The sequence below is a fragment of the Schistocerca nitens genome, chromosome 2 (assembly GCF_023898315.1).
Source record: "Schistocerca nitens isolate TAMUIC-IGC-003100 chromosome 2, iqSchNite1.1, whole genome shotgun sequence".
NCBI lineage: Eukaryota > Metazoa > Arthropoda > Insecta > Orthoptera > Acrididae > Schistocerca > Schistocerca nitens.
In genome coordinates this window covers 402,284,827-402,312,759 of record NC_064615.1, presented here as the reverse complement: position 1 = coordinate 402,312,759, position 27,933 = coordinate 402,284,827, and the positions used below count along the sequence as shown (strand labels likewise).

General features: G+C 40.6%; 1 protein-coding gene across 1 annotated transcript in view; it reads left to right on the top strand.

Annotated features, from left to right (window-relative positions):
* The window catches only part of LOC126236253 (protein singed), a 374,185-nt gene that overhangs the window by 343,487 nt on the left and 2,765 nt on the right, over positions 1 to 27,933 (top strand). The window contains exons 5-7 of the mRNA XM_049945404.1: positions 18,744 to 18,900; positions 24,037 to 24,198; positions 27,652 to 27,788. Coding sequence (XP_049801361.1) covers positions 18,744 to 18,900; positions 24,037 to 24,198; positions 27,652 to 27,788 — 456 coding nt within the window. The remainder of the gene's footprint in view (positions 1 to 18,743; positions 18,901 to 24,036; positions 24,199 to 27,651; positions 27,789 to 27,933) is intronic.

Below are 27,933 nucleotides of genomic sequence, written 5' to 3'. Positions count from 1 at the left end.
CAAGTACGAACATCTACATCTACATACCTACTCCGCAATCCACCATACGGTGCGTGGCGGAGGGTACCTCGTACCACAACTAGCATCTTCTCTCCCTGTTCCACTCCCAAACAGAACGAGGGGAAAATGACTGCCTATATGCCTCTGTACGAACCCTAATCTTCTTATCTTTGTGGTCTTTCCGCGAAATATAAGTTGGCGGCAGTAAAATTTTACTGCAGTCAGCCTCAAATGCTGGTTCTCTAAATTTCCTCAGTAGCGATTGACGAAAACAACGCCTCCTTTCCTCCAGATACTCCCACCCGAGTTCCTGAAGCATTTCCGTAACACTCGCGTGGTGATCAAACCTACCAGTAACAAATCTAGCAGCCCGCCTCTGAATTGCTTCTATGTCCTTCCTCGATCCGACCTGATAGGGATCCCAAACGCTCGAGCAGTACTCAAGAATAGCTCGTATTGGCGTTTTATAAGCGGTCTCCTTTACAGATGAACCACATCTTCCCAAAATTCTACCAATGAACCGAAGACGACTATCCGCCTTCCCCACAACTGCCATTACATGCTTGTCGCATTTCATATCGCTCTGCAATGTTACGCCCAAATATTTAATCGACGTGACTGTGTCAAGCGCTACACTACTGATGGAGTATTCAAAGATTACGGGATTCTTTTTCCTATTAATCTGCATTAATTTACATTTATCTATATTTAGAGTTAGCTGTCACCAATCACAAATACTGTCCAAGTCATCCTGTATCCTCCTACAGTCACTCAACGACGACACCATCCCGTACACCACAGCATCATCAGCAAACAGCCGCACATTGCTATCCACCCTATCCAAAAGATCATTTATGTAGATAGAAAACAACAATGGACCTACCACACTTCTCTGGGGCACTCCAGATGATACCCTCACCTGCGATGAACACTCACCATCGAGGACAACGTACTGGGTTCTATTACTTAAGAAGTCTTCGAGCCACTCACATATTTGGGAACCAATCCCATATGCTCGCACCTTAGTTAGGAGTCTGCAGTGGGGCACCGAGTCAAACGCTTTCCGGAAGTCAAGGAATATGGCATCCGTCTGGTACCCTTCATCCATGGTTCGCAAGATATCGTGTGAAAACCTCAAGACGCTAAGAGAATGACAAGAATGCCCAGAGACGGTCACTGTGGAGACGCAGTGTCGTGGAATAACGTGCGGTTTCGCCACCCGCACGAAGTGCGAGTACCTCGGCCGTGACGTGACCCCTGCTGCACGGTGAAGCGGCGTCGTGACTGTGTCGTCAGCTCTCGGCGGTCCCGCTGTAATGGCTGCCTGGCCACAATGGGCCGCCGCTCGCCGCTAGCTATTGTCGCTTTCCCAGAAGCGCTGCTGTTGTGCTCCCCGCCTGCCTGTCTGTCTGTGTTTGCGAGCTCTGCCCTCCGCGGCCGTGAACTTTGCTCGCCGCTCACTCAGAACTGAACTAACAGCTAACTGCGCGTGTTACTGTCAAACATTCGTGGAATTTTTGTAGCACTCTTGTTAACACACAACGATTATGGATTAACACATCCAAGATTGTGGAAGTCTCTTACTGGGCACCTGAACACTTTCTAAACTGATGTGTAGATGCCTTTTCTAATTCTTTTGTGTACGGACATCCGAAATATGCACAAGATTTTTTCGTGGAACTATGTTCCGTTTTTACAACTAAGTGAAAGGCAGCTTGCTTTTTTCCACGCACATTTCGCTTCTTTTATTTATGAAGCATCTTCAGTGGCGTGTAATACATGTTTATTTTCATTTCATAACAAACCAGCTTAGCGCCCGCTACAGGGACTTATTTTGTTTTTATTTAGTAGAATTTTATGTTGTTCACAAACTGCAACACATTCTAAGCTTTTCACGCTAATTAAGGCCATATAAGCATGGTCGTTTCCCAATGTACTTCTGACCTAATAGCGATTTTGGTAAGAGTCCAAAGTTTTTGTTAATCATGCCTTTTGCTTTCTTGTGGAGATATTTCCATAGCAACTTTCATCCCCTAGCAAATATTTCTTTATAACGTAGTAATATTTCTTTATAATGTAACGAAATATTTTCTTCAAAATTTTCGTTCCCTATTGCACTCCCTTAGAAACTCTTCCTTTACAGAAACACTGAAACACACATCTTTTTATTTCTAACCGAGAAGTCAAATACCAATTTTCATAGATGTAGCCTTAAAAATCCTTTAGTAGTTCTTTAGTAATTGTTTATTTACTAAACACCTTTCAAAGAAATGGCTCTAAGCACTATGGGACTTAACATTTGAGGTCATCAGTCCCCCTACTAGACTAAGAACTATTTAAACCTAACTAACCTAAGGACATCACACACATCCATGCCCAAGGCAGGATTCGAACCTGCGACCGTAACAGCAGCGCAGTTCCGGACTGAAGCGCCTAGAACCGCTCGGCCACAACTGCCGGCAAATACCTTTCACCCACTGTTTTATTCCCTAGTGGCTGACTTCCGAAAAATACTGAAAAACATATTTTTTATTTTCTGACTGAAAAACCAAACACCAGATTTCGTTTTCGGACAGTCCCGTCTTAAACGACGCCTACAGTATAAGATTCACACCCTCTCCAAACTTCAAGTTTCTGTCCTTAGCGTGTTCGGCTGAGCGATGATAAGTCAGTCAGCCAGCCAGCCAGCCAGCCCGCCCATCAGGACACTGCCTTTTATACATCAACATGTATTAGTTTGTAGCTACAAATATGTTACTGTGTCACGTTTTCTCATGTTTTTCGGATTAGAAACAACTTTAGTGACAAAAGTTTCGTGAAGTTAATGTGGTCCTGGAGGTGTGTTCATTCGGTTAATACCCCATACCCTACCTGGCCGATTCCCGCCTTTTTTTTTCACCCACATAATACATTTATTATATGTAGGGAAAGAGACTTGACTTACAGGCCACTGAAGATGCTTCATAAATAAAAGAAGCGAAACGCGTTGGCAAAAAACAAACTGATTTTCATTTAGTTGCAAGGACTGAACAAACCTCCATGAATTTTGAAGCAACCAAGGAACGGCGGAAAACGGAAAAAAATTGTGTAAGACTTCGTATGATTTATCCGTTTTGGACTGATTTTCGACGCTTCTCGCTGCCCCCTTGCTTCATACCGATGAAAAAGCTTATGAGAGCCAAAGCACTAGAAATTGTGCGAGCATATTTTAGAGAGAGATAAAAAGGAAAAAAAAGACTCCCTGAAGATGAGGTATAGCAAGTGAATACTAGTACGCATTGTGGTATTCCTTGTTACATTTCAAAATGTGGCTTTGCACGGGTTGCGTAAGAATCGAGTACGGCGTCCAGATTTGTCGCTCTTTGTGCACTGGATATTCTCCCCCCCCCCCCCCCCCCGCCACCACCCATAAAACAAGGAAAACCACCTCTACAACCTGAAAATCACAGTGACGTGCGTGGCAGAGGGTACTTTTCATTGTAATACGTACGTATTACTGCTTTCCCCTAGTCCATTCGCTTATGGATTACGAGGAGAATGATTGCTTAAATGCTTCTATGTGCAATATGATTAGTCTAATCTTGTCTTCACTTTCCCTACAGGAGCGATACGTTAAAGGACTTCAGTACATTCCTAGGTTCGCCACTTAACGCTTTTTCTGGAAACTTTGTAAGTAGCATTTCCCGGGATAGTTAACGTCTGTCTTCAGGCGCTTGCCAGCTGAGGTTTTTCGGTATATCGCTGACGCTCTCCGTTAGGTCACACACACCTGTGACGAATCGTGCGGCCCTTCTTTGTATCCTTTGCAACCCCGCATATTCCCTGTTGGCATGACTTCCACATACTTGATCACTGTTCTACTGGTTTTTAAAGAATTCCCTCTGTAGACTCATTGCATTTTCCCGACATCTTAGCAACGAGCCGTGGTCTTCTATCTGTCTTTGAGTCTATTTGATCATTCCATTTCACATCCTTGGAAAGTGTTACATCTGGGTATTTGTGTGAGTTGACCCATTGATATAGTAGTCATACTCCAACTGTGATTCTTTGATACTGTAAGCATAGGATACCTCGTTTTTGTGTTTTTTGAAGCGAAAAATCTTTCATTACTGAACGTTTAAAACAAGTTGTCTATCTACGTGTCGCCTTAAAACCTTACGAACATCTGACTGAAAATAAAGTAGTGCTCCGTCTACAAGGCGCCGTTGGCACGACAAGTAAATGAAAGTTATGTTCTTAAAAGCGAACGCTTAAGTATGAGAACATCAACGCAGATTTCAAAAGTGCAGATCTGATAAGATATAAGCATGAAGTAGGAATATATGTATTTAGACCATCAACGGTCAGACAAATAACAAAATATATTTTGCATGAAGTACGAAGTCATGAGCGCGTGCTAAGTGCGAAGGAACGAAGGAATACGGTAGCACACTGTTAGAACGAAACAAGGTTAAATCAGCTATGTCATCTTCAGTAATGCATAATTAACAGGACACATATTCAGACAGCTCTGACGAAATACGAGAATTCGTTCAGACGTTGTTAAGAGACCGGGGATCGCAGTTTCATAACTGTGCGCCAACTTGTATGAACGCTGTCTTACTCAGTGAAGGCTTAGCGTACATTAGACAATCTAAACAGTTCGCGAAATGCCTTCTAATTTGCGTGTCCTGTACCCTGGATTGCTGTCGTCGGCAGTTGCCGTGTGTTTTTCGGACGTTTCATTTTTTATTTTTTATTTTTCTTTAAATCTTATGGAACTTACCTGCTACTGATTTAGGTTTTCCGTGATTTCCCTAAATTGCTCCAGGCAAATGCCGTGATGGTTCCTTTGAAAGGGCACGGCAGACTTCCTTCCCCATCCTTCCCTAATCCGATGAGACCGATGACCTCGCTGTCTGTTCTCCTTCCCCAAAACAACCCAACGCCAACTTAACTGCTAAGGTATCAGTCCCTAAGCCTACACACTACTTAACCTAAATTATCCTAAGGACAAACACACACACACACACACACACACACACACACACACACACACACACACACACACACACACACACACACCTATGCCCGAGGGAGGACTCGAACCTCCGCCGGTACGTTTCTTCCCCTGTCTGAAACGGAGGTGGCCATTTGTAGAACTTAGTGCTACTCGTAGCTAGATTCTAGTGAGGTGGAAGTGGAGAATAGGGGGCTTAGTTTCACTGTGTGCAACAGATTTACATAGTTCTTGCGGCACAACCACTGACGAAGACTTCATTCGTGAGAAAGTGGGAACCATTACACCGCAGAAGCAAAAACGGGGGGGGGGGGGGGAGGGTGTCAGTTGAAGCGAAAGCCTACTTTGCTTCTTGTAAGGCATGATACAATCTTGCATCTATCTACAGCCCCGAGGAATCTAGCTGTCATGAAAGACAACTTGCGATTGAGCAAGCTGTTGAGGAAAATTGAAAAAAAAAAGTTATTATGGAAAATCTCACTTATTAGCACAGTTAACAGTTGTGTTAGAGCAGTAGTCGTCAAACGTTTTTGCTCAGGAGCCAGTACTGGCGTTGCAGGGCGGCACTTCGAACCGCATGTATATCGATCTTATTATTAATTGATAACGTACATAAATTGATGAGAGTCCCCCCCCCCCCTCTTAGTAAGGGCGCGATAAGTTGGCCGATGACCCCCAGATTAAAAGTCAGCACCATTCGGAACACTTCGTGTCGATTGTCTTCTGTTTTAGGTTCTGCCACCCTTAGCGGCCCCTAAGTTGTGACCCTGTAATTGCCTGACGAAGTGGTGTCGTCTGTGTGAGCGCATGATGTATTGATTAATGACAGTAACTGAATAATTGTACCTGTATTGAAATGCATTACGCAATATGAAACGCCATCACAAATGTTTTCTAAATGTTTTGTGCAATAGTTTTCTTTCGTTACTACGTTGTACAACATTATCCTTAATTTAATTTCATGTTCCTTGCCACAAGTATGTACCGCGTTTGAAGAAGACCGTCCCTCTCTAATGCGTATTCACAAATCCATGTTACTTTCATCTGAAATGTATCCCATATCACCTGATTGGTGCGAGTCTCCAACGTCCGTGAGTTGTTAGTGCTGCAAGACAAGCAAGGAAACATACCCTCTCCCACATCCTCTATCCCCGTAGAGGCCGTGTTTACTCTGTCCCTGAGAGAAGCGGGAAGCTTTACTTATCTCACGGCCTAATTCACCAACATCAATTAAAATTAAGCACTTCTTAAAATATTACTGTCTTTGTACATGTTTTTGTGTCTTACTGAACAGGAAAATTATAGTCTTAAGAAGCTCTTAACGGTAGTTCAAGTTTTTGGATTCGATTATTAGTTGCGACATGCAAATTGTTACGTCTCGTCTATGAACCGCGGGTCGCATAAATACTTAATCCGAGCCGCAGTGTGACGACCACTTTGTTAGAGTATAATGTGAATGGAAGCACGTAGCAGTCTCGGCCGTTAACGTCGGCTTCTCCAGGATAGCCGCGCGCTTTAACGCGACCATTTCCGGGACAGGGAGATACGCTGACCAGCCTGGATGTGGTTCTTAGGCGATTTCCCTTATCCCACTAGGTGAATACCGGACTCCATATTCCGCCTTAAAGACACGCTACGCTGACGTTTAGAATACTTTCTCACACTTTGACACACTGTACGCAGACATATTAGGTACACTGCTTCTGTCCTGGGGTGTTAATAGGACAATCATATTTGCTGTTTACTCTCCTTAACACTCATATCAGAATCGGAATGTCGGCTTTCTAAGTGGTCTCCTTTAGATACCTCGTCAGTTGTCCTCAAGAAGATAAGTGGACCCCATTCCAGTTCTTCTTACAAGGAAAAACATCATTGCAGCACTGGGGATTGAACCTGCATCCTCCGTGTAGTAGCGAGACATGTTTGCTCCATCTATGGAGACAAAGTTCCACATTAGTTAAGATTCAGTCAGATTTTCTACGTTTATTACACACTGAATTTTTAATTAAATTTCTTCCTTGCTTTACCCGAGTGTTCTCACCTTTTTTTTTTTTTTAGACTGATTAAAAGTTGTAACATTCTTTACACGTTATTCTACTGTATGGATAAGCATCAGAATGTCCAGTTACAACAAAACTGAAATTATTATAAATTCTGATAACTGAATTCCTTGAAATTTCGTATCTTAAATATTTTAGAAATTGGAACATTTAAATGAACTATTTACTGTTCTGCACAAAGCCATCACAAATGAAGGAATGGCGTTAAAAACTTACCGTATAAAACATTTAATTGTACATCCTCTTCTGTTCCACTACAATGTGGGATATTAAGCTTGTTGTTGCGACTAGTTCGTAGTTTCTCCTGGATCGCTTGCACTCGCACGAGTCATAGGTAACGTGGTTGTTCGAGCAGCGTTTGATACCGCGCCGAGCCCTGCAGCGTATGGAGAAATCTCGGGCCCTTTCTTCCGCGACTATCGTTTGCCCAGCTCTAATAAATTGTTTTTTTTTTTGCGGAACTTTATCACGGTGCGGGAAGGGGGCAGGGACTTTGGTGACAAGTGCTCAAAATCGCAATATCTTGTGAGAAACGCTCTCGCAAAAAAAAGATATTTGTATATGGTGCTTATATTACTTGATATAACGTACTTTAAGAGAACACTTTCTTTGGTAAATGCGTAACACACACACACACACACACACACACACACACACACACACACACACAGAGAGAGAGAGAGAGAGAGAGAGAGAGAGAGAGAGAGAGAGAAGTTAATGAGTAGGCCTGTAACTAATGCTCCTTTGGGCCCAGATGGTGTGGTATAACCTAGTACCAAATCCATAACTACCGAAGGAAATGATGGTTTTACAGAAGATTTTAGTTTTTTTCAAAGAGAGATTTTAACAAACCTTGAGAAAAGTCATGTATGACGTATTACAGGTGAAAAGCCTGTCCTAGTTACGGCACACTATTTTGTGTGTGTGTGTGCGTGTGCGTGCGTTTGCCTGCGAAGACTGGAGGCCAGTTGCAGCGGGGCTATTTCCGGTGACATCACGACGTGTTTCCAGGTTGCACACAATGGCCTCTATGTGAGAAGGAACAATGGACAGCCGCGACAGCATTCTCTAGCTGTGCGCAATGGCTCCAACCCAATATGGTCAATAGTTGCTCGTAGATAGCACGTAGCTCAGGATACTTGGTCATATGTGTACGTCTAAGAATAATTCTCGAAGGGAGAGAACGTATAAAAGACAAAACATCGCAACTGACTTTAATATTTATTAAAAAAAAAATATCGTGTTGAATCTTACGTCACAAAGAAAATGAATTACGAATCAAATCATATATTGGAGGAACAAGTCTTCTGTGTCATTGTTGTCATGGAGCCACCATAGTAAGATAGGGGAAGCCACGGGTTATTTAAACAAAGACGACCTGCAACTAAAGGACTCCCATTCTTTGAAATACCACTAGTTTAAATTTTCTATTTTTGTAAAATGTTGATACTGGTCAGGAAGAGGAAGATATTCAAAGGACACCTTGCTGTCAGTTTGCACGAACACATTGCAACATGCCTGGCCTGAAAATTCCAATAGCCAGAAACTGTTATGTTCTCTCGCTTTTCGTGATCCGGTATAGCATCTAAATGTAGCAATTTTTCAAGCGTCGAAAAGATGATGATGATGATGATGATGATTGGTTTGTGGGAGCGCTCAACTGCGCGGTTATCAGCGCCCGGACAGATTCCCAACCTTTGCTGAGTTCAGTCTTGCCACTTTCATGTATGATGATGATGAACGCGTCGAAAATTAAATTCTCTGTTGCGTCGCGTTGTCGGATGTGGCTGGTAACTTCAACGCATGGACAAGAGACGAACAGTTCTGAAGTTGCGTTAACAGTGCTGGATAGCATACGAAGATTCGGTGTGCATTAACGTATACGAAGAGTGCATAGACGTAATGAAGAGCGTCTTCCATTGTCAAACAGTAGAAAAGCTAAATTTTTGTTTAGAACATTAGTCTTGTCAAACGACTCTACAATTACCATTTTTTGGCTAAAACAGAGGTTTAGCGGAATCTCTGGAAATAAAGTCTAGAAGTACACTCCTGGAAATTGAAATAAGAACACCGTGAATTCATTGTCCCAGGAAGGGGAAACTTTATTGACACATTCCTGGGGTCAGATACATCACATGATCACACTGACAGAACCACAGGCACATAGACACAGGCAACAGAGCATGCACAATGTCGGCACTAGTACAGTGTATATCCACCTTTCGCAGCAATGCAGGCTGCTATTCTCCCATGGAGACGATCGTAGAGATGCTGGATGTAGTCCTGTGGAACGGCTTGCCATGCCATTTCCACCTGGCGCCTCAGTTGGACCAGCGTTCGTGCTGGACGTGCAGACCGCGTGAGACGACGCTTCATCCAGTCCCAAACATGCTCAATGGGGGACAGATCCGGAGATCTTGCTGGCCAGGGTAGTTGACTTACACCTTCTAGAGCACGTTGGGTGGCACGGGATACATGCGGACGTGCATTGTCCTGTTGGAACAGCAAGTTCCCTTGCCGGTCTAGGAATGGTAGAACGATGGGTTCGATGACGGTTTGGATGTACCGTGCACTATTCAGTGTCCCCTCGACGATCACCAGTGGTGTACGGCCAGTGTAGGAGATCGCTCCCCACACCATGATGCCGGGTGTTGGCCCTGTGTGCCTCGGTCGTATGCAGTCCTGATTGTGGCGCTCACCTGCACGGCGCCAAACACGCATACGACCATCATTGGCACCAAGGCAGAAGCGACTCTCATCGCTGAAGACGACACGTCTCCATTCGTCCCTCCATTCACGCCTGTCGCACCACTGGAGGCGGGCTGCACGATGTTGGGGCGTGAGCGGAAGACGGCCTAACGGTGTGCGGGACCGTAGCCCAGCTTCATGGAGACGGTTGCGAATGGTCCTCGCCGATACCCCAGGAGCAACAGTGTCCCTAATTTGCTGGGAAGTGGCGGTGCGGTCCCCTACGGCACTGCGTAGGATCCTACGGTCTTGGCGTGCATCCGTGCGTCGCTGCGGTCCGGTCCCAGGTCGACGGGCACGTGCACCTTCCGCCGACCACTGGCGACAACATCGATGTACTGTGGAGACCTCACGCCCCACGTGTTGAGCAATTCGGCGGTACGTCCACCCGGCCTCCCGCATGCCCACTATACGCCCTCGCTCAAAGTCCGTCAACTGCACATACGGTTCACGTCCACGCTGTCGCGGCATGCTACCAGTGTTAAAGACTGCGATGGAGCTCCGTATGCCACGGCAAACTGGCTGACACTGACGGCGGCGGTGCACAAATGCTGCGCAGCTAGCGCCATTCGACGGCCAACACCGCGGTTCCTGGTGTGTCCGCTGTGCCGTGCGTGTGATCATTGCTTGTACAGTCCTCTCGCAGTGTCCGGAGCAAGTATGGTGGGTCTGACACACCGGTGTCAATGTGTTCTTTTTTCCATTTCCAGGAGTGTATATCACAATTCTGTAATGAATTAAAACTCTGTATCAGTAATCCACAAATGCTCTTCCCCTTCACTTATGTCACAACAGCAGATTTCGTCCTTTTATGGCATATCATAAATGTTCCATGATGATTAAGGTATTTTTCCAAGTGTTCTTTCACAAGAGAGACCAGGTACCCGAAAAGGACGTTTTACAACAGGCCTCCGTGACCTTCTGGAGGACGGAAAATTTTTCTTTATTTGGTAATGCTCTTAGCTGCTTTTTAATGATTTTAGATACAAGATTTATACAAAAATGTACACCGTTTCAAAACTAACTTTTTACACTTGGCTTCATTTGATGGACTAAATAACTAATTGCGAAATATTCTCTATTGTAATAAATAGTAAAATGATAATTCAGTAATTACCATGTATTCAGTTATACACTGGAATATAGCGAACCAACTACGAGGGTTGAATGAAAAGCAGTGTCTCCACCTTCGTTAATTGGGTTTGAATGGGAATATTTTAATAAAATAAATGCAGAAATAGTGCTTTGAATATTGGTAATTAAAGATCACATTCTCTTTTCCATATAATCACCAGCCTATTGGATACACTTCTGCCAACGATGAACAAGTTTTCTGAAGCTGTCACGGAAGAGGTCGACACTCTGTTTCTGCAACCACACTCTCACAGTTCTCTCAACTTCTTCATCAGAAGCATAGTGATGTCCCCGCATATCGTCTTTCATTATCGGGAACAGATGGAAGTCAGACGGCGCTAAATCGGGACTGTATGGAGGATGCCGTACGGTGGTGAGATTCAGTCTCTGAAGTTCTGCTATGGTGGCACGTGAACTGTGTGGTTTGGCATTGTCATACTGCAGGAAAACATTGCCCTTTTCCTTTCGGACCCTTGTTAGCCGTCGTTTCAGAGTTCGCAGCGTTGTGATGTAACGCTCTGAATTTATTTTTGTCCCACGATCAAGGAAACCAACATGGATAACACCATCTGCGTCCCAGAACACTGTGGCCATGATTTTTCCAGCTGAGGGCTGCGTCTTATTTATTTTTCTGGGGTGAGTCTCCGGTGTACACACGTTTCGTCTCCTGTCACAACTGAATGGAGAAAGGCGTCACCTTCATTCTCGTAACGCGAGAGCAGTTCCTGGCATTGACCGACCGCCTGCGCGGGGTTCCATACTTCACACTGTAACAACACAATAATTCCATGTAGCTTGCGAAGGTGGAGGCATTACTTTTCAGTCAACCCTCGTGTGTATTTCAGGTGTCTTCATATATGTTGAAAATGTGAGGTGTTTTATCATATTTCCATGTTTGTTTTGAATCTGTAAAATAAAACTGAATGACAATTTGTGTTCCATCTACTTTGACGATTAAACGTCTACCTTCTCTGAGTGATTTTTTTTATCTCAAAGTGTTATTCATTTAGTACAGAAAACATATAAAACATTTTTACGAACAGAAATTTAAATTAAATTTGAAACATGTATAAAAATCAGATGGGCTCTGTTCTCAGTGCATTCTGAGGGACACGAGCTGCTGCGCACTGCTGCACTGACTTGCTATTTTCATTATGCCCAACAGTTGGCATCACTTGCGCGTGATGAAAAGGTTGAACATTCAAAAACGTGTACCTAAGGTTTCAATTGGGAAAATATACGTCTGTTGCAGCTAAGACGCAGTAAAAATTAATGTTCACAGTTGTAACCAGAGGGTCTGAACTGGATAAAGAAGAATATCAATTTATGAAGGAGTATTAATTAAATAATCTTTTTTAACAATGAAATAGTAAGCTGTGTTGAAGGCACAGTGTATAATTGTTTCTGTTGTAATTTGGTACTCAGAAAAAAAGCACAATGGATAAGGTAGAGAGAGACCTAAATTTGTTCGTTTGTATACATTTTTCCTAGCACATAAATATCGATATTTTAAAACGTTTGGACTACATTTTTTCTATTTTTTTCATTTCGAAGCAATTTATAGTGCAAAATTTGTCAAGAACATAAGTTATGAAGTTTCCTTTCACCGTAGATAAACTTGATCATTGTTTATCCTTCCGAATTTTCGTGTCACGTATGGTATCTCATCATTCACTTCCACGCGTCGAGTACTGAGCTATTCGAAATGACGTTTCGTCTTGTGTGATCACACCACCCTTTGACGATGACATCGACTGCCGCTCTGCCCAGTGTGAATCGGCTTTAACAGTGTTAGCTGTTAGGTATACTTTCGCAATGGAAGATAATCCCACTAGAAATGAGCGAAGCCGTATAACTATTCCCCGTAGCGCGCGGCGCCAAGTTGAGATTACTCAGAAGTATCATCTGTGATAAGAACGTCGTGCGCGTTAACTGCTGAAGCGCACGTGGAGGAAATGCCAGAGCACACCTGGAGTCGGGAACCGGTCGGCGAGAGAAGCGGCTAACGGGCCCCCTGTTCTGGAGTACAGCACAGTGCTACCAAACTACCACTCTCCAAACAACAGCATCAACCTAGCGCAGCTTTTAAAATAGTCCTCATGTTAGTTATTTGCATATCCCAAGGATCTTGTTAGGCGACGTTCACTATTCTACCAGGGAAAGTATCAGTGCATTTACATACAAGTTAATTTTCTCTGAAAACATGGCTATAATCATTTACAGATTGGGATTTCTACTTTTATCTTAAACTACAATAAAATTCAATGAAAGTAACCCAACCACATACACACTGTATATTACTTATTCAGAAATTCATATATAGGTATGGTGTAGAATGAGCATTCAGATTGTGTGTTAGGAGAGGTGTACCAAAGGAAAAAAGAGATGCATTAAAAGCTGCACTGTCTGATATTGACTAGGGATAGAAAATTATAGAAAAGTCTCTAGTGAAGCCTTCTCAGACTTCTTGAAACAGGCACAGCACAGACAATAACAGAATACAAAAATGGAGAACCAGTCAAGTACCAAGATATAGGCCAATTTCAGTCATTCTAGAATTACCTAAAATTATTGAATATGTTATGAAACATTAGTTTTTGAATTACTTTGAAGAAAATGATCTCTTCCATGATGCACAACATAGTTTTCAAAAGGGAAAGTTGACAACTAGTACCAAAGTGGCCTTACTGTATTAAGATGCCATTTGGAGGGAGGAGGGGAGAGAGAGATGGTTTGGTTTGTGAGATGCTCAATTGCACGGGAGGGGGGGGGAGGGGGAGAGACAGAGAGAGAGAGAGAGAGAGAGAGAGAGAGAGAGAGAGAGAGAGAGAGAGAGTGGCACTCACACTGTGCAATTTGAGCAAAGCATTTGACTATATTCACAGTATAATCAAAAAAGTAAAATACTGTGGTGTGGGAGGTGCTGTTCTAGCTAACCTTGAGTGCTACTTAGAAAACATATGGCAGCTTGTTTCAGTTCAAAGGAGCAACATCACGGGAGTAGAAGTTAGAACACAGCATACCACAAGATTTCGTCACAGCCCCCCCCCCCCTCCCCCCCCCCCCGAAATACTCATTTTGCAAATGAGCTACCATGATAACACACTACGATCTGTTGATGATACTACTATTTATCACAAAGGGAAAAAACTAGTCCAAGGAGTCCTGGAATCAGAAGTGCTATTTAAAGAAAACCAAGGAAGGTTCACTTCAAATAAGATGAAAATAAATGCAGAGAAAACTTACTGCGTGGTATGCAGCCTCAGCAAAAATGCATAACTGGAAAATGTAGAAACTGTGAAACTACTGGGTTTTTGTATTGACTTTAAACTCACATGGAATGCATATATTGAGCAGGTATGGAAGACACTGTCAAGTGTAGTATACTTTCTAGGAGATTATAAAAAGCCCGATTACATGATTATATCATGTCCTGTTTGATAGCCATATTACATATGGATTACAGCTCTGGGGTGATTTATTAGTCTGCAAGGAGATACTGTTACTGCAAAAGAAGGTAGCAGGGATTATTACATCGAGTAGGGGACAGGAGCACTGCAGGTCATTATTTACAAATGGGAATAATGACTGTTTACAGTCATTATGTATTTTTGTGCCTATTCCAAGCTAGCTTTCTTTAGCAAGAGGTATGAGATACACAACCACAACACCCTCAACAAAGAGAACATAAATGTACCAACCCTGACTGTCCAAAATCAGAAATAGCTTTCTAACAATGGCCCTGAGAATGTTCAGACCGCTACCCATGGAAGTGCATGTCCCGCCACTAGACAGGTTCAAGAAAAAAAAAAATTCAAGAGACTGCAAACTACATCCACTAGGTAAGTCTGCAGGCTTTCGTGGCCATTGCCATTGAAGTTAAAATCTTCTGGGTTATTAGGCCGCGTCATGTTTCTTCTAAAATGGTCGACGTTTTGACCCCTCTGCTGGGACCTTCCTCAGAATGTTCTAGCAGTAGTGGACACCAGAAGATCCTGAGGAATATCCCAGCAGAGGGGTCGAAACGTCGATCATTTTAGAAGAAACATGACGCGGCCTAATAACTGAGAAGATTTTTAACTGCATCCACTATACTCTATCTAGGAATTTTTTGACTGTGAGGAAAGTGAATGGATTTACTGCACTTTCTGCAAAACTAGTGAATCTGTCAGAGAACTAAAATCTCAATTCTAGATAAAATGTATCTACTGTAAAATGCTTCAGTTTTTCATTTCTTTTTTTTTTTTTTTGTCATTTTTTATTCAGTCTATTCAGCCATTGCGGGTGAACAACACAGAACTGGTAATAAGTGGTAATAAGTATCCGCTCCGGTCAGTTCGGATTGTACTTCATGGCACCCTCACAAAAAAAATCCCTGTCCAATATTCATACTCTGTGGTGGTAAAGTTTGTGGGGGTGTTTTCCGGATATGTATGCTCATTCAGCAAAAATGCACGGTACTTCCAATTACCTTACAAGGTTTCAGATTGATTAATATTTAAATACTGAGTAACAAGTGAAAGGAACCTTCTGAAAGAGAGAACTTCCTGTTTTTCACAGTTTCAGCCGTAGTTGCAAAAATTTTGAAATGACAATGGCCTAATGATTAAGGCACTCATGTTTGAAACATGCTATTTTTGCAAGAATTAATTAATTATTAAATTTGTGAAGTGTGGATAGGTACGGATGAATGGCTCTAGAAAATATCATGCAAACATTTTGCAACTGACAAGGCTATTGCTAGATTTAAGAAAAGGAACATCTCAATGTCATCAAGGCCATAACACAGAAGCACCAGCACAGTTACACAGCGATCAGAGAGAAAAAAAAGATCATGATTATTTAACAACTGTTATTTGCTTGAAGTGATTTAGAGAAACCATAGAAAACCCATATTAGAGTGGCCAGAAAGTGATCTGGAACCCGTACCTCTAACATGACCACCGCATTATCTTTACCACTAAAACACGTTGCTTGGTAAAAACACTTGTAGCTTTAGTATGATGGTAGGTATTGTCTTTTTTATCCACTATTTCTTACCTGACTACCCTATTATCGATTGCTTTGATGAAGCGGCGAACAGTATTAGGTGAGTTTTCCAAAACTGTAGTACAAGTTGAAGCCTTTTCCATTTATGCACTTTTTGAGTACAATTTCTCAGTGAGCATTTGAATCTAAATACATAATGGAGCTCACTGAACTCATTTTCTCTGGCTTTTTTGAGTAAAAAGCCTCTTAAGCCTGTTTTTGCAAGCCTGTCTCTGTCGTCGTGTGCAATTTCTTGACGTTTCAATACAATACAATACAATACAATACAGTACAATAGACTGAAGAAAAATGCAGAAAGTGGTATGAAAAAGATTGTGGAGGAAACATTTCACCATTGTGTGTAGAAGTCTTTGCCATTTGTGGAAAAAATTGTTGTTCAAAGAATGCGATTTTAACTGCCTGTAGGTTATATAGTGGATTGAAATAGTCAGGTATAGTGGATTTTAAACAGGCTAAAAGTCTGTGATGTAGGCCAATCATGGTTGCAGGTGCCTCAGTTGCACATGCAAGTATGTTTGCTAAAGAAATGTGTGTGTTCTTTTGTTTTTAGCTGGAGGGGGCAGGGGTGTAAATGGGTTACTAATGTGGGTTTTGGTGGCATATTTCATTAATGAACCCTTTGACCTAGCAACAATGCTTCATTGTCTATAGCTATTGATTGTGTTACAAATTCTGTGTCCTTAAACACAGTGCAAACCTTTACTTCCACATAAAAAACCATCTCATTGATTATGAATCATTACTTAATGGAATTGATTTGATTATGGCACATGCATCAGACTCCAGCATAGTACTGCCGCTTTCTTTGATCATGAGTAATACAAATATTTCCCCAGTAGTATAGAAGTTCAGTTTTTGCTATTGTAGATACATTTTATAGGAAACTAGGAGATATTTGTCAGTGACAGTAGAATTTTCAAACAACTGCATTTCTCAGCCTTCGTTTTTAAAGCATGGAAAAATAAAACAGATGTACTCACTTTGTCAGAGTGAAATTTTCCAGGATCATCACTTGGTCCAGAAAGCTCATAGCTTAATTTGAAAATTTCTTTTCACAAATGTTAATTGTCCATTTGTAGGATGGGATGAATGCATATGTCAGACATTCATATGAAAATTATTGTCCTTTCTTTTCCTCGGCCGTTTTAAGAAAATGTGCTTTCAAAACGTCTCATTTCAGTCACTGAGGTGACTGAACAGATTTCATATTGCTCTACCAAACACAGGTACTGCAATATACACACAGCTTAAGCAATGTGTATACTGGTGCTTCACGGCTGCTGAAGAAGTCGTCGTTACAGAGTCAGTTAAGAATTATACCAGAACAAGAAAGATAAAAAGATATTTAAAAGCTGTTGAAATAATGACTTCCACAAGTCACAGTATTGTCAGAAAGTTTTCTATCTTGGATACAGTGAGTCTGCATGAAGTGGACAACCTCAGTCTCAAGATGCAGGCAGAGATCTGACAAGGGAATTCCGTTAACCAACTGGTAATAGAAATAACATTTTAGTCAGTAGTATTGGTTTTAGCTGTCGTGAAGTATAGTACCAATATTTCAAAAACTAAATTCAGGTAATTTTCTGTGTTAGTAACTAAAAGAACAATAAAATAAAAGTGGGCACAGAACACTCACCATTGCTGCCTCCTTTATGTTACAACCACCCCTCTGCCCAGCTGCTGCATTCTCTCTTCAAGAAGTGTAACACCCCACCAGGAGGCAACAATCTCACAACGAGAACCACTGATGCAGCTTACATAACCACCAGACAAACCCACGTCAGCTTAATAGGTTGCACATATCGCTCAAGAAACAAAAAAGGTTCGAGATGTATTATTGTTATCTTAATTTGCTTCTGTGTGCAGTACATCAATACTGTTCTATCAACATTGTTCTGAAATGACAAATGTACGAGGGTTGGAACTTAAATAGTGGCAACTATTTATTCACAACCGATACAAAAGAGGTACAGTTTTGCACCTGTTACTGTCCTTCAAAGTAGTCACCAGCATGCTGTAGAACCCATTGCTAGTGATGTGGAAGGTGTAGTATACCGTTAGCAGGGCCTGTTCTGTTGCTGGTGCGAATGGAGCGGTCTACTGCCTGTCGAATCTCTGGAATAGTTCTGCCACGAAGTGGTTCCATCATCTTTGGAATCAAATCAGTCACAAGGACTTAAGTCCGGGGAGTATGGTGGATGGTACAGTACTTCCCAGTCCCATGGACCGAACAGAGCAGCCACAGCTTGCGCTATATGCGCCCGCACATTGTCGTGCAAAATGATGGTTGGGTTGCGCAGAAAGTGTTGCCACTTCTTTCGCAAAGCTGGTCACAGGTGATGCTCCAAAAACAAACAGTAATACTGTGCATTGACGGTCTGCCATGGAGGAACGTAATGCATTAGGATAACACCATCACAGTCGTACACAAGAATCACCATAATTTTAGACTGCTCCATTCGCTCCATCAACAGAACAGGCTCTGCTAATGGTATACTACACCTTCCGTTGTTGGCGGCAGGTTCTACACAATACTGGTGACTACGCTGAAGGACAGTAACAGGTGCAAACATGTAACTCATTTGTATTGGATGTGAATAAATAGTTGCCACTATTTAAGTTCCAACCCTTGTAGTTAACTTCCTACACCATTATTTAAAATTGGATGTTACTTCAGATACCTTTGTAACATTTCAAGACAATTATATAAGAAAAAGTTATTCATTTACATTTTTCTTTTCTTATACCCACAGGTGTAGATGTAACAGCCAACCAAGATGAAATCTCAGACCACGAGACTTTCCAGCTGGAATATGATGCTGCCACCAAACGCTGGTACATTCGCACCATGCAAGATCGTTATTGGACTTTGGAGACTGGTGGAGGTATTCAGGCAAGCAGTGACAAAAAGTAAGTACATAAATGTATTGTGATGTTATTAACATTTTCTGTTTCCTGTATAGCTTTATCAAAAATTTCATCAACCTGTGGAAAAACATATTTAGAAGACATGTATAGTTACACCACCTTAGTCACACTTACATTCACAGTGCTATTGATGGGAACCAGCAGACATGGACCTAGCCTTGCTGTGCTGGTACTGCAAACTGCTGAAAGCAAGGGGAAACTACAGCCATAATTTTTCCCAAGGGAATGCATCTTTACTGTATGGATAAATGATGATGGTGTCCTCTTGGGTAAAATATTCCAGAGGTAAAGTAGTCATCCATTCAGATCTCCGGGTGGGGACTGCTCAGGAGGATGTCATTATCAGGAGAAAGAAAACTGGGATTCTATGAATTGGAGCATGGAATGTCAGCTCCCTTAATTGGGCAGATAGGTTGGAAAATTTAAAAAGGGAAATGGATAGGTTAAAGGTAGATATAGTGGGAATTAGTGAAGTTTGGTGGTAGGGGAACAAGACTTCTGGTCAGGTGGATACAGGGTTATAAGTAGAAAGTCAAATAGGGGTAATGTAAGAGTAGGTTTAATAATGAATAAAAAATAGGAGTGCGGATAAGTTACTATGAACAGCATAGTGAATGCATTATTGTAGCCAAGATATACATGAAGCCCACGCCTACCACAGTAGTACAAGTATATATGTCATCTAGCTCCACAGACGATGAAGAGATTGAAGAAATGTATGGTGTGATAAAAGAAACTATTCAGATAGTTAAAGGGAGACAAAAATTTAATAGACATGGGGGACTGGAATTCGATATTAAGGAATGAAAGAGGAAGCCGCCTTGTAGAATTTTGTGCAGAGCATAAATTAATCATAGCTAACACTTGGTTCAAGAATCATAAAAGAAGGTTTTATACGTGGAAGAGGGGTGGAACACTGGAAGATTTCAGATAGATTATATAACAGTAAGATGGAGATTTAGGAACCAGGTTTTAAATTATAAGACATTTCCAGGGGCAGATGTAGACTCTGAGCACAATTTATTGGTTATGAACTGTAGACTAAAACTGAAGAAACTACAAAAAGGTAGGAATTTAAGGAGATGGGACCTTGATAAACTGAAAGGACCAGAGGTTGTAGCGAGTTTCAGAGAGAGCATTAGACAACGGTTGACAAGAACTGGGGAAAGAAATACAGTAGAAGAAGACTGGGTCGCTCTGAGAGATGAAATAGTGAAGGCAGCAGAGGATCAAGTAGGTAAATAGATGAGGGCTAGTAGAAATCCTTGGGTAACAGAAGAGATATTGAATTTAATTGATGAAAGAACAACATATAAAAATCCCATAAATGAAGCAGGCAAAAAGAAATACAAATGTTTCAAAAATGAGATTGACAGGAAGTGCAAAATAGCTAAGCAGAGATGGCTAGAGGACAAATGTAAGGATGTAGAAGCATTTATCACTAGGAGGTAAGAAAGATACTGCCTACAGGAAAATTAGAGAGACCTTTGGAGGAAAGAGAACCACCTGTATGAATATCAAGAGTTCCAGTGGAAAACCAGTCTTAAGCAAAGAACGGAAAGCAGAAAGGTGGAATGAGTATATAGAGGCTCTATACAAGGGCGATGTACTTAAGGGCAATATTACGGAAATTGAAGAGGACGTCAATGAAGATGAAATGGGAGATATGATACTGCATGAAGAATTTGACATGAAAGACCTAAGTCAAAAAAGGCCCCCGGAGTAAACAGCATTCCATTAGAACTTGATAGCCTTGGGAGAGCCAGCCATGACAAAACTCTACCATCTGGTGGGCAAGATGTAAGAGACAGGTGAAATACCCTCAGACTTCAAGAAGAATATAATAATTCCAGTCAAAAAGGAAGCAGGTGTCGATAGGTGTGAAAATTACTGAACTTTCAGTTTAATAAGTCCTGGCTACAGAATTTCTAACACTAATTCTTTACAGACAAATGGAAAAACTGGTAGAAGCCAATCTCAGGGAAGATCAGTTTGGATTCTGTCGAAGTGCTGGAACACACGAGGCAATACTAACCTTTATTTTAGAATATAAACCCTTATCTTAGAAGATCGATTAAGGAAAGGCAAATGTACGTCTCTAGCATTTTTAGACTTGGAGAACGCTTTTGACAATGTCGACTGGAATACTCTCTTTCAAATCCTGAAGGTGGCAGGGGTAAAATACAGGGAGCAAAAGGCTATTTACAACTTGTACAGAAACTGATGGCAGTCGAGGGGCGTGAAAGGGAAGCAATGGTCGAGAAGGGAGTGAGACAGTATGTACATTGACCAAGCAGTAAAGAAAACAAAAGAATAATTTGGAGTAGGAATTAAAATCCATGGAGAAGAAATAAAAACTTTGAGGTCTGCCGATGATATTGTAATTCTGTCTGAAACAGCAAAGGACCTGGACGGAACGGACAGTGTCTTGAAAGGAGAATGGAATGTAGTTGAATTAAATCAGGTAATGCTGGGGAATTAGGTTAGGAAATGACACTTAAGTAGTAGATGAGTTTTGCTATCTGAGCAGCAAAATAACTGATGATGGTTGAAGTAGAGAGGATATAAAATGTAGACTGGCTATGGCAAGGAAATTGTTTCTGAACAAGAGGAATTTGTTATCGTCAAGTATAGTGTCGGGAAGTTGTTTCTGTAAGTATTTGTATGAAGTTTAGCCATGTATGGAAGTGAAACATGGATGATAAATACCATAGTTTAGACGAGAAGAGAAGCTTTCGAAATGTGGTGCTACAAAAAAAAATGCTGAACATTAGATGGGTAGATCATGTAACTAATGCGGAAGTACTGAATAGAATTGGGGAGAAGAGTAAATTGTGGCACAACCTGACTAAAAGAAGGGATGGGTTGGTAGGACATGTTCTGAGGCATCAAGGGATCACAAAGTTAGTATTGGAGGGAAGCATGGATGGTAAAAATCGTAGAGGAAGACCAAGAGATGAATACACTAAGCAGATTCAGAAGAATGTAGGTTGCCGTAGTTACTCACAGATGAATCTTGCACAGGATGGAGTAGCATGGAGAGCTGTATCAAACTAGTCTCTGGACTGAAGACCACAACAACAACAACAACAACATAGATGCGAGCAAGTGAAGTGAAGTTAAATGCTTCATTCATAAAGTGAAAAAATTTTAAGAGATTATTCATTCTTTACCTAATGGTGAAAAGTTAAATTTCTGAAATAAATCACTGTTCTGTCATATATTCCTTTACACAAACAACTGTAACTTCCTCACTTCTTCTACCTTATGCTTTTTTGTGAATCAGTTCCCATGTAGTTGGGTGGTCTGTGATAATTTGGGCAAAGGGGCATTTGAACTGAAGCAGAGACAATTACCACTCTTTATAGAATGAATTTTCCACTCTGCTGAAGAATTTGTGTTGTTTTAACCTTTTCTAACAGATTAAAACTGTGTGTCATCACAACTCAGATCCAAAATTTTGTCATTCAGAAGAAATAATCATACCAACTGAGATATCTAGGCACAACTCATAACCTGCCATCAGTTCTGCTACTCTCTCTCTCTCTCTATTAAACAGAAACACTCTTGGAAGAATGGAGAAAAGACTCTGTCACAACATAGGGATGCTTTTGAGGATGAATGTTCATATTTTCAAAGAAGCTATTAGAATTATCATCCACACTTTAGAAGACACCTGATATAGTTGTTTGAATGTCATATTGGCTTTCCTTATCTTTTAAATTCTTAAAAGATACCCTAATGCAATATTTAGGTTTTTTTGTTAAAATAAATATTTCAAAGTAGTAAAATGCTGCACTTGAAGAAAGGCAGTGTGTAATTACACTTAACTTTTCTTATTTTGCACTTCATAACTCTTGAAAGATAGTAAGTGTGTAATTATACATTAAACACACAAATTTTAGAACCATAGTAGGAAAAAAAATTGTTTACTCAATATGCTTCCTAAGGAACCCACTTTCTGTAATAGAGGTACTGATGAAAATATAAAGATCATCATCAAACTGGAAAGAATAAAATGAATGCTGGATGTTTAGAACATCCAGTGTGAACAGCAAATCACTAACAAGATTCAGTACGGTACTTACAAGGATTCAGAGATACATTGAGAAAACTTGTAAAGAGATGAGATTTGTTTGCTGTATCATGTCTTACGGGGACAAGTACATTCGGCTTTGAGAGTATGGCAATTTTCTCATCACTGACCTTTTCATAGCTAAATTATTTTTTCAAAATGTTGAAGTACCTTCATACTAACTGCAATAATGAACTATCTATGAAACACTGAAATTCACATATAACTCACAAAATTAGATGATATACAAGTGCAAGAGAAGAGAAAAGACATATTTGGGCATTTGACACTGAGTTACTGCTCTAGAGTTGTAAAATGACAAGCAAAGATTGAACTTTCATGTTTTTGATAATCTCATTTGTTGCTAGTTTTGAGATCATAGAACCTGTCATTGAAGTGGACTGTCTGAAGTAATTGGTAGACAGAAATGCTGGCCAGTATCACTTTCAGGAGGGGAAATATTTATTACTGGCAATAGATGTACACAACACTGTCCTAACATTCAGAACTATTAGTTCTTCCTCAAGGAGAGTGAGGTATAAGTTGGGAAAGGTGAAATAGGAAAGCGAGGTCACTCAGAACTTACGATGAGACAGGTTCCAGCCACTTTGAGGATGAAGGAAAATGAGTTTTGAAAGCGAGGATAGTTTTCTTTTGTGTGTGTCAATAATAACTATTTTGCTTGCTGAAGATAAGTGTTGGCCAGCAATTCTGTCTCGTACTTTTTATAGTTTTCTTGAATGGATTTTCCTTTTGATACAAATATCCCAAGTAATAATGATAATAGTAAAATGGCTTGTTTTCCATTATTGAGCAGCATCAAACATGACAAACTGTTTCATAGTTGTAACTACTTTTAATAATAAATATACATATGTGCTCTGATATTCAGATAATATATATGATCAAATGAGATACTCCAGAAGTTACATTAACAACAGCTTTTATGATAAGTGAAAGGACTAAACGTGTTTAGCTCAATTTATATTATGGTGTGTATGAGAAACAAGGTATAATATGTGCTTTGTCCTTCCTCATTTCAGGTCTTCTAATGCGCTTTTTGATTTAGTATGGCAAGGAGATGGATCAGTTGGCTTCAGAGCTAATAATGGTAAATTCATTACAACAAAGCGTTCGGGGCACCTCTATGCCAACAGTGATGCTGTTGATGACACTGCTAAATATTTCTTTTACCTCATAAACAGGTAAGCTCAAATTCTCAGCTTACATTACAGTAACTGTATTAATAGCGTAATTAAAATTGTTACTTGTGTAAATAGATTAATTAGCATAATCATGACCTTTTTCTTTCTGCACAAATGCAGCATTGTATTAACAAAGGTGTGTGGTAGTATGTTTGTTGTTATGATTATTATTTTATACTGTGTACAGCCCAACAAGGTAAACTGAAGTGAATGTGATGTGATATTGGCACATTAGGAACTTAGTGTTGTTGGACCGAACAACATGGTCAGTCGAGTCTAATACGCTCAATAAATAGAACTCCATGCACACAACAGAACAAGGCTTGAAGTAGCAAGAATGAAATAATCCATTTAGAATTAATTTATGCACATGTACAAATTATTTTAAATCGATAACTTATTTCTTCAGTGTTTTCAGTCATCTAAAAATGCCTTTGTTGCTTACTCATATGTATACCATCTTCACAAAAAAGAATGATGCACAATTTTCCATTCTGACTGAGTAGTTTCCTCTGTCTGTCACTGCAGTCAACATGACATAGTGTTGCCCTCACTGCCAGGTGCACTACTCAAAGTGAATAAATAAGTAGCCCCAGGCAGAATCCTCATTGAAACTGATATTGAATACAATTTGGAATTAGCCATTTTCTTAGCTAATATTTATCATAAATCCCTTGCACAGCAATTGGTCTCCCATATCATTAAGAGCACATTTCAGTTTTCTGTGTAAGAAGGATAAGAGAACTGATCACAGAATTGCAGAGCAATTTGGAATTAGGTAGTGCATCAGGGAGAGGAAGGTGGCCCATTCCCATGGCAGTTGTTGCTGTAGCTATAGCTGATGGTGCAGTACATGCCTCGGATTCTGCAGCCAGCACTTGAACTGTGTCATGGGAATTCTCTCTCCCCTAGTCAACAGTTGTGCATTTTCCACTGGTGTCCCTACAAGATTCAGAATGTGCATGAAATGAAGCCCCAGGGTAGGCTGCAACAGCATGACTTTACCCTTCATTTTTTTCTTTTTTTTTTCCACACATGGATATGGATGACACCTGGCAGGGAACACAGGTTTGAGGTTTTAAAAGAGTCTTTGATAGATCACTCCTGCCCTCCTTTAGCCCTCTTCCATACTGCAGTATCCATTCACTTACACCAACAGAGGACATCAGCTGTGTCAATACTCTTGAACATTTTCAAATGTGAGACGAGAATTATCCTGTATCTAAGTTTGTCTTCTCCTCTTGGTTACTTCCCCTGCATCACCATTTCCATAATATTGTTGCCACTTAGGTCACCAACTTCAACATTTGCCATCTATTCTGTGACGTCCTGGTCTTGTTCCTCAAAAATTTACTGGGCAGTGAGGATGTTGGTGCAGAGATCATCATTTCAGTTCCAATATTAAAATGTCCACTTCCATGGACTAACAGAATTTTTGAAGACCCTATAAGTGGTTCAGAATCTATTCCCAAGCTTCGGCTAACCACGTTGACATCTAGCAAGTCAATCCTCTTCAGAGTGGTTACACAGTCTTCATTGTTGTCAATTGCTGATACCAGTGAACTGGAAAGATGGCACTAATACTACTACTTTAGCATTTCAAGGGTGCCCTGGTCAATTGCTGACAAAGAGCAGTCACATTTGGTGGTAAAAATAATGTTTTGGTATCTCCATCTTTGAGTTAGTCAATGGTAGGTTGTGGAGGTCTTGCTGATATTTATCTACAGCTGGTATGAGTTCATTTTCGAGTCAGGTTTTAAAGATTTCTGAATTCATCTATGCTTTTGATGAATGTAATGTTGTGGAATGATTCCTGATTTTTTAGGGGTTTTTGAAAGCTCTAGGTTTCTGTGATTTCCCTAATACTGTAAGCATAAGCTTGTGGTTGCCAGTTGCATTATCGGAAGCCAATATGGTAACTTGTACCTTACTTTTCTTGTATCTGGGTGCTGCAGCTTCGTTTTTTTGAAGCGAGCGTCCTTTGTAGGAAGCACCTTCCAATTTAAACCACTGTCATCGCAATTGTAGAACTGTTCACCAGAAATTCCTTTCTCATCAATTAACTTCAAAAGAGTGTCTTTAAACAATGCCACATTGTGTCAGCAGATAAAGCCTCTCCGCTAATGGTAATCTGGTGAAAACTGAATAATTTCTCCACCAATCCAACCATCCATCACTGGCAGTAAATTCTGAATCTTCTTCTATTTCCCATTGAAACTGCTATACATTTTGCTTCAATATTGGCGCAGTTATAGGCAAACCTTTTCCTCTTAAATGGTCGTGCCAGAAAAATAAGTTCCTCAACTTCTTTATGCTTCCCTTTCAACATTGCCTTTCTTTACTTCTACTTTCACTAGCATGAGAAGCATAGCAGTTTTCAATTTCCATCTGATTTTTCTTCCAGTCTCCAGCAGTACTTTTCCCTATTCCTAACTCCAAAGCAACAGTTTTTGCTGCTACCCCAGAATCCAGTCACATTACAGCACATAGTTTCTGATCCATAGTCTCTCCAGGTTTTTCTTTGTTCATAAGTCATTTTGGATTGTTTAATTAAAACTCAAAGGACTGCACAAAACAACAATTTAAAAATGGGCACACTTTGGATGTCTGATGCGCAACTGAAGAAATAAAAAACGTAAGACTGTCAACAGAGCTACTCTGTGTGTGTTCGTGAGTGCTGGAAGGGAGCTTCTAAGTATCATGTACTGAAGAGTCGTTGCTGTAATTTATTCAGTATTAACAATACAGTATGTATTCCATAATTGTGCTCCAGATGTGTTAGAAGCACAAAATGTTCTGAAAGGCCACACAGAATTTTAGCCAGTGCCTGCTTGCTGAAGCTTTGGAGAAGTACTGTATTTAAAGTAAATTAACCCTCACTATTATCTAGTAGTAGTAGTAGTAGTAGTAATATGATATTAACTAAGGAGGTGGTATTCGAGAGCCTACTGTTCATGGTAATGTGGGTTTGGTTGATGTCCTATTGACAGAAAACTGTTGGACGCCCACTGCATTTTCTAGGAAAAGATTTAGGGTGCTCTTAAGATACTTTGTTTAATACTGCTACACTTAGGGGCAGTGAAGTAAAAACTGTAGTATATCTGCATACCAGTGAAGCTGGGCTGAACATTAAATATCTTGACAATTACTGCAGTGTCATTACTCTTACTTGCAACTGCCCATTTCATATTTCCTCAGAGCAGTAAAGTGAAAATCTGTTACGTGCTAATTCTGGTATAACAGTTTTTCTAAATAAAGTATTTTTATGTCTTGGAAACTATAAATGGGAAATATTTGATTATGTGTGAATTAACCGACAACAGATACTAGTTGCTCTGGTTTCTGTGGTGGTACCGTAGCTCATTAACTGCCACATAAGTTGGCAAACTCTCCACAAAGAAAATCTGTGCCTTCTGTGATAAGAGTTAGAATTAATTTTGGTTTTTCTTACAGGCCGATACTTGTCTTGAAATGTGAGCAAGGTTTTGTTGGCTACAAAAGCAACTCTTCTCCAAAACTAGAATGCAACAAAGCTTCATATGAGACTATACTGGTTGAACGAAGTGAAAAGGGTGTTGTTTTCTTTAAAGGTAATCATTCTCTATAATACACAACTTGCAATATGACTGCATTCATTGGATCATACCTTCACTGAGGAATATGATTGTGTAAATTATTTAGTATTGATTTTTTCCCAGTAGGAAGGCAATGACAAATATGCCATTCCAGACCCAA